General features: G+C 38.8%; 2 protein-coding genes across 2 annotated transcripts; one reads left to right on the top strand and one right to left on the bottom strand.

The window, feature by feature from the left end:
• Nucleotides 1–418: 418 nt before the first annotated feature.
• LOC114824967 (F-box protein At5g07610-like) lies at nt 419–2542 on the bottom strand. Its single transcript, XM_029102897.2, has 2 exons — nt 2304–2542; nt 419–2079 (listed from the first exon to the last, which is right to left on the bottom strand). The coding sequence occupies exon 2, from the start codon at nt 1890–1892 to the stop codon at nt 603–605; it is 1290 nt and encodes a 429-aa protein (XP_028958730.1). The 5' UTR covers nt 1893–2079; nt 2304–2542; the 3' UTR covers nt 419–602.
• An 802-nt stretch (nt 2543–3344) lies between these two features.
• On the top strand, nt 3345–5288 carry LOC103426401 (peptidyl-prolyl cis-trans isomerase FKBP13, chloroplastic). Its single transcript, XM_008364493.4, has 5 exons — nt 3345–3855; nt 4041–4133; nt 4738–4798; nt 4892–4960; nt 5057–5288. The coding sequence occupies exons 1-5, from the start codon at nt 3469–3471 to the stop codon at nt 5119–5121; spliced, it is 675 nt and encodes a 224-aa protein (XP_008362715.3). The 5' UTR covers nt 3345–3468; the 3' UTR covers nt 5122–5288.
• The last annotated feature ends 2053 nt before the right edge of the window (nt 5289–7341 follow it).

The raw sequence follows: 7341 nt of genomic DNA on the forward strand, positions 1-7341 counted from the left end.
AATTGGAGGGCAATTTTCTTTTTCGCTTTACTAGTATAAATAAAGGTACAAAGATTGAGGAATATAAATCATATAATTCCTCAAGTGATTCTTTCCTTCCTTCACTTTCTATTTTATTGAATTGATCTACTTGCTATTAATTCAATTGTTCATCTTTCAATATCTCTGTTGGATGTGATGCAATGTATTGAAGATAGAACTTTGGAATTGAAGTTTTGATTCTTCTACGAACATGTTCACAATATATCAAGCAATCGAAGTACCCTCTAACCAGGATTTAAGTTCGATATTTTTTGAAATTGATTGCACCATAACATGAAACCCTAATTTACGTTTTAGGAACTTTATATTCTACTTAAAACTATTTTTCGCAATTATACTATATTATTGTTGGTAAACTTAAATGAGAATGCTCAAATTTTTGCTTTGGTTTGGGAAATTAAAATTTTTGATTAGGAAATGCATGAGATGCAGTTCAAAACGTAAATGAGAAATACAAGAACACCGAGTTTAACATGATATAAGAAACAACATGAAATGAAATGAGAGGTACACACGCCACAGGCTAGCAAACAACGAAAAGTAACAAAAAGGACTAGTTCCTAGAGTTTAGGAACTGGCGTCGGCCACCATGGGAGCGCAAATGTGTAGACCTCTCTCCAAGAACCGATATCAAACGGAGTCTTTGCAGCTTTCTCTAACTCTAACTTTCCTTCGCGAAAGTTGCCCGTGACAATGTGTTGATCAAATCTGAAATACACGATATCTTGATTATTCGGGTGGAAACTTAGCATCTCAACCGTGCCGCTTCTGTCTTCCTGTTCAGAGAACAAAGGAATATCATCGAAAGGCTGGGTTATTCTATCGGCTAACCATTCAAATTCCCAATCTCCCTCGGGCGCCTCTTGCAATTTCAGCTCCCAAACACTGAAGGGATCATCAGCACCTAATCCCACCTTGCACATCCGCAGACACCCTTTGCACACACCTAGATGCCAGTTACTTGCGCTAATAAAAAAAGCGTCCGGCTCGTCGATGAAACGACATTTAGCAACATTATCACCACTACTATCAGTAATGAATGGGTCCAACTCAAAAGTACATTCAGAAGTAGTAGGCAACCAATAAAACTTTCCATTGTGAGCAACGGCTGAATAGGAAATGAAACCTTCAACATCAGTATGAATACTTTGCAAGTGTTTTAACTGTTGTGGGCTGCATAACAGAGCCAACTCTCTCCATTCACCTCTAGTCTCAGTAGAGATCATCTCCACATGGTAGCCAGCATCTGATGAATTCCGAACCATTCGCACAATCGTCCACCTATACTCAGTATTAAGCTGGATGATATCAAAACTTGTACTGCTACCGTCTTCTCGAGAAGAGGAATTGTAGTATGGATCACACATGAATCCCACTCCCAATGGTGCAACTTCACCATTGTGGACTTGAGGGGCGGGCGGAAGAGCAACCCATTGCTTGGTGTAAGGATTGCAAATGTAGTAATCACCTCCAAGCCTATTCGTCGCGCAGCACAAAATCAAGTCATTATAAGTAGCTACCACAACTGGTTCACGGTCTTCTTTATCGCCAAAACACGGAAGGAAACTTAGAGAGAGATTGCTTGATTGGAACAGCGGATGTTTGGACGTTGTAAAGACTTCAGTTTTGTGCCCCTCCACGTCGCTAAAGGCCAATATAACTAGAGTACTTAGGATGGGCTTCTGTTGAACGCGTTGGACACATAGAAAACGGCGAAGAAAAGAAGGATCGGAGATGAGACGTAACCAACGCTTCGACACACTTTTGCACTGAAAGACAACTTTACTGCAAGGAATTCGACAAAGGATTTCAACCAATAAAGGGTCAGGAAGATCTTCAATGCATATCATCGTGATCAACTCTGATGGTCACTCGGTGATATACTATTCTGCTGCAGCTATATATTTACTTTTGGTAGCAAGCTTCCAAGGAATTCTGATGGGGTAAGATCGACACTTAGAAACATAAATTGGAGCGAAAGTTGGGGAAATTTATAGCAATGCCACTTGAACTTTTACTCGAGTTGCAAAATATCACCTGACAGAAAAATATAGATTGCGTAAATTTTCTGTTCAAACTAGTTATGTACAGTGCGGGTGCCTCAAATTTTTATTTAGTTTTTTAACAGAGAATTATATTTAAGACACAGGGTTTCACAATTTAAAGTTCCAATCTTTCACAAACAAACCCAGGAATTTAGAAAAATACAAACGATCGAAAGCAAATTGAAACGAAAACAATATAAGGTACTCTGCACACACCTTGAACAATCTCTCAGGCCACCGGTGAACGGACGGAAATCTTCTATCCCTGGGAAGTTAGGCCAAGGAGAGAGAGAGAGAGAGAGGTAGGGGATTCGGGAGGTCGAAGGAAGCTAGGTGTGGTTTGCTGGGCGTTGACTGAAATGAGTGTCCATATTTTAACAGATCCGGAATATCTTCATTTCTTATTTTTTTTGGCAAACTCTTCATTTCTTATTTCTCCCAGGTATTTTCTAATGAATCCGGATCTTCTCCGGATCCAAAAAATCTGAGCCTAAGGATTAAATGATTCGGACCGTTAAAATTTGATCAAACTGCTATAATTATTATAACTTATTTAGGGGTTTCCTATTTGTAACCGTTGGATCAAATTTCAACTGTCCGGATCATTTGATCATAAGGCTCAGATTTTTTAGATCTATAGGGTATCCTGGTCCTTTTCTCATTACCAAAAAAAAAAATGCAATGGTGTGTAAAAGAAGAAAAAGAGTATGTGGGTTTTCGGTGTGTAATGCACATTAGGCCAAGAGCAAAGAGACTTACCGACGCTTGAGATGATACGATAGTGATATTCAACGCTAGTTAGGCATTGACATATAAACTAATAGTAAATTAACGTACATAGAAGTGCTTGATAGGTTTGAAATACAATCGTTGTATCATCTCGAGCAGAGAATAAGTTTTTGTGCTGAATATACTCTTATCCTGTGATATATCTATCGCGTAATGACTATATAAACACAAACTAATTTTAAGAGAATTTATGAGTGTTTAACAGACGTGAAACGTAATTTATTCGGTCACATTTTTCAAATTAGCTCTAATTTTAAGGAAAACTAACGAAAAATCCAAAAAAACTTCCATTTTAATGAAAAGTCATTTTTAAAGGTATAGTGAATAGTGACAGTTAAAGACAAAAATGTAATTTTTCGTTAAAAATGAATAGTAATAGAAGTGTTTTTGTTAAAACTCTCATAATTTTATCCTGTAAATTATTTCATAACCATTATATCCAATTTGGCAAATCCTAATTGGGCTTTCCAGATAGTCACTGATAAATCCTATTTGGGACATCTTGGCCCATATAACATTCCTCACAACTTTATTGCAGAAGCCAATCTTTGTTTTATCTCTCAGTTGATAACTGGTTGGTTCAAAATTGCAAATGAATTCCTTGGCATCTTCACTTGGCACTTGCAGTCCCAGAAACTTGAAAACACCCAACATTTTGCTCCAAAGGGATCATCTCAGCAAATCAGAAGCACCAAAACTCAATATCTTAAGCCACCCACACAGGAGCTTTTCTTCTTCTTCTTCTTCTTCTTCTTCCCAACAACTGCAGAATAATGAGAAGCCAAATTTGTTCAGCAGAAGAGAAGCAATTGGTTTTGGCTTCTGCTTTGGGCTTCTTGATGTGCTTTTGCTTCCTCAGCCCACAAAAGCAGCTGAGGGGGCAGCAGCTTGTGAGCTAACCGTGGCTCCATCTGGCCTTGCTTTCTGTGACAAAGTTGTGGGGTATGGCCCTGAGGCTGTTCAAGGACAGCTGATTAAGGTAATTAATCAGGAATTTATTTTTCCAGATAATCAAAGCCTATTACTGGATTCTACAATATGGGTTTCTTGTTTATGTATTTAAATTCTTGAAGCAAACACGATATTAAGAATTGTAATTAACTAATTACGATTAGGGTGTTTTTACATGTGGGTTCTGAACAATTTTGTGAAACAAATGCACAGGCACACTATGTTGGGAAATTGGAGAATGGAAAGGTGTTTGACAGCAGCTACAATCGTGGGAAACCTCTTACTTTTCGTGTCGGTGTTGGTGAGGTGTGTCGCTAATTGTACATCCATGAGTTATATGAATGTGTTCATAATTTTCAGCAATGCTGTGCTTAATTGCCTTGACCAATATCAAATCAAGAAATCTGTTTATTTGAGCTATGAACTTGTCTAAATTTGGCGGTCTCCTGCTTTCGGTACTTTGATTTGCTAGCTCAAGAACCTGACTTGATGTTTGGGTGGCTTGCTTTGTGATAAATTGTTGCCTGAAAGGGAAAAAAATGATCCAATGATTTCGGATGAAGCCCGAAATTTGGAGCATGTAATATTGATAGGAGAGGGAGCATTGTGTTGAATTTTTACGGAAGTAGGACAATGGAAACAATGCAGAAGGTAGTATCTTTGTGCTGTTGCCAAGGCTTAGAACCATCTCTCCTTTCGCCGAATGTGTGCAACCTTGTGCCTATAGAACGCATCAACCTTCTTGAATGAAATCACCCCATCTTTTGCAGGGTTAAGAATTTAACCCAAACGTAATGACTTTTACTGCATTTAGTTATCACATTACTAATTGATCAGTAAGTGTAGCACACGTAGCGGTTTTCGCTACCCCTAGATTGAACTAAAGTATTGTATTCTGTAAACTTCACAGGTCATCAAAGGGTGGGATCAAGGTATTCTAGGCGGTGATGGGATTCCTCCAATGCTTGCGGGTATTGTACAAAATCCATGATTGCACTGTTTACTCTTGTGTTCTTACTCATATAATCGACATCAGGAAGTTGATTGTTTTTCAACTTGATTAGGGGGGAAACGCGTGTTGAAGCTTCCTCCGGAACTTGCGTATGGTGGAAGAGGAGCTGGGTGTAGAGGAGGTAAGCAGTCAGTCAGTCATGTTATGCATTTTCCATTTTGTTCCCTGTGTTTGTTGTAGAACCTGATGAAGTGTACCGTTCTACGGCATGGTCCAGGCTCGTGTATCATTCCACCAGATTCAGTTCTTCTGTTTGATGTGGAATTCGTAGGCAAGCCATGAGATCGAAGCGACCGAGGAGAGAGGAAGCAGACTACCACTTGATCTTGTGAATTGGTTTACTAGTGGTAAAATGGAAGTCCGATACTCCGTGTCTTCTTGTTCTGTGGATATCAGTAAATTCTTATGAGAAGAAGAGTACGAGATTTATGGCCATTATTCACTATAAACTGCTCAATTCCCCTCCTCTTTCATTTTAGTCCTCACTTAACCGATCATCTAAGTTTATTTCGTTTTTGGCTCCCATCTTAAATCAGAGAAAATGTGTTTTGTGACTGTAATATTGTCACTAGCCTACGCATTATAACATTGGTGAGCGACAGAGTTTATATTTCATGATATAATATATGCAAGCTATAATATATATGGGTTGAAAAGATGTGTGGCGGTGTAATGCTAGAGAGACTATTTAGTTGAATCATATTTTGTGGATTACATGATGTGGGCATCCAACTCGGATGGCAGATTGTTGTGCTAGGATAGCACCAAACCTTTTAGAACCAACTATTTTTAACCCACAGGAAATATATCAAATGAAATGCAAGAACAAAATATTAAAGACACCAAGATTTTAACGAGGTTCCTCAACAGTCAGTGTAACTGGAGTACGTCCTCGGAGCAGTAGGAGCTCACCCAATAATCCACTATCAACCAAATGGGAGTTTACAAAGTGTTGGCAAGCTCACAACCCAAAACCCCAATACAACCAATAACTCTCACACACTAAAGAAACAAATAGAGAAAGAAATATAGTGATTAATTTCTTCTCTATATAAAGCTCAAAACTATTACAACAATAAAACTTTGATGGAGTGAGAACTAACCAAGAAAGAAAATCACCTTTCTTTCTTATATGGGAGCTGCGTACCTCTCTTCTTCTTTCTGCTGCTCCTTTCTATTTTCTTCTTCTATGCGACAACCTTTCTCCCACACCAAAAGGCAGCTGTTGCTGCTAGTTAAAAACCCCAGGAGTCCCGTGACTTCTCACATGGACCAAAGAAAAAACTTTAGACAAATTGCACTTTTATTTTCCCCAAAACAAGGAAGAAACATAATCATGTTGTCTTTTTTTTCTTTTGATTTGTTTAATAGCCACTTGGCTACTTGGCCACTTTTTCAACAATCTCCACCTTGGCCAAGTTCCGAAAAACGCCATGATAAGCCAACCAACACAATTAACACACAACATCACTCCCAAACATTAGCAAGAGAATAACTCATGCCGAGCCAAATGCTCCAAAACTCCTACTGCTCAACGCCTTCTTTATATAGGCATAATGTGAGCCAAGTTCAAACAGTGAACAAACTTGGCTACACCAACAACCTTAGTCAACATATCAGCGGGGTTGTCTTTAGTTGGAATCTTCTAGAGAATGATTTCCCTTTCACCAACAATTTCACGAACAAAGTGATAACGCACATCTATGTGCTTGGTCCTCGCATGATGAACCTGATACTTAGCCAAATAAATGGCACTCTGACTATCACAATGTACCTCCACCTGCTTCTGATCAACCCCCAAATCTCTAATCAGCGCATGTATCCAAATGACCTCTTTTATAGCTTCAGCAACTGCCATATATTCAGCCTCTGTAGTAGACAAGGCAACAGACGACTGCAAAATGGACCTCCAACAAACTGGCCCTTTAGCCATAGTAAACACATAGCCTGTAGTAGACTTCCTTCCATCCAGATCACCTGCATAATCTGAATCAACATAACCAACTGCAAAATGACCAATACCAGAGTCATCTCTCTCAAAGCATAAACCAACATCTCGAGTACCATGGAGATACCTCAATATCCACTTAGCTGTTTGCCAATGCTCTTTACCTGGATTATGCATATATCGACTCACCATGCCAACTACATGAGCAATATCTGGTCTAGAGCATACCATTGCATATATCAAACTACCAACCAAATTTGCATATGGTATATTTTTCATTTGCAGCTTCTCTTTATCAGTTTTATGACACTGTAGAGAACTCAATTTAAAATGAGGAGCCAAAAGGGTACTAACTGGATTGGTTGAATCATGAACTCCAAACTTCCAAATCAACTTCTCAAGGTATTGTCTTTGATTCAAACTGACCAAACCCTTCTCTCTATCTCTAGTGATCTCCATGCCAAGGATCTTCTTTGCTTCACTAAGATCCTTCATCTCAAACTCATTCTTCATTTGTTTCTTCAATTTCTCAAGCTCTTCAACATTCTTTGAGG

This window comes from Malus domestica, chromosome 05, assembly GCF_042453785.1.
Source record: "Malus domestica chromosome 05, GDT2T_hap1".
NCBI classification, from domain to species: domain Eukaryota; kingdom Viridiplantae; phylum Streptophyta; class Magnoliopsida; order Rosales; family Rosaceae; genus Malus; species Malus domestica.

What these genes read in the sequence shown, in the direction of transcription:
- LOC114824967 (XM_029102897.2), bottom strand. Translation starts at nt 1,892, where the DNA reads ATGATATGCATTGAAGATCTTCCTGACCCTTTATTGGTTGAAATCCTT.
- LOC103426401 (XM_008364493.4), top strand. Translation starts at nt 3,469, where the DNA reads ATGAATTCCTTGGCATCTTCACTTGGCACTTGCAGTCCCAGAAACTTG. An exon ending in TTCGTGTCGGTGTTGGTGAG is followed by an intron (nt 4,134 to 4,737) that starts GTGTGTCGCTAA and finishes TAAACTTCACAG; the next exon opens with GTCATCAAAGGGTGGGATCA. An exon ending in AGGAGCTGGGTGTAGAGGAG is followed by an intron (nt 4,961 to 5,056) that starts GTAAGCAGTCAG and finishes GGCATGGTCCAG; the next exon opens with GCTCGTGTATCATTCCACCA.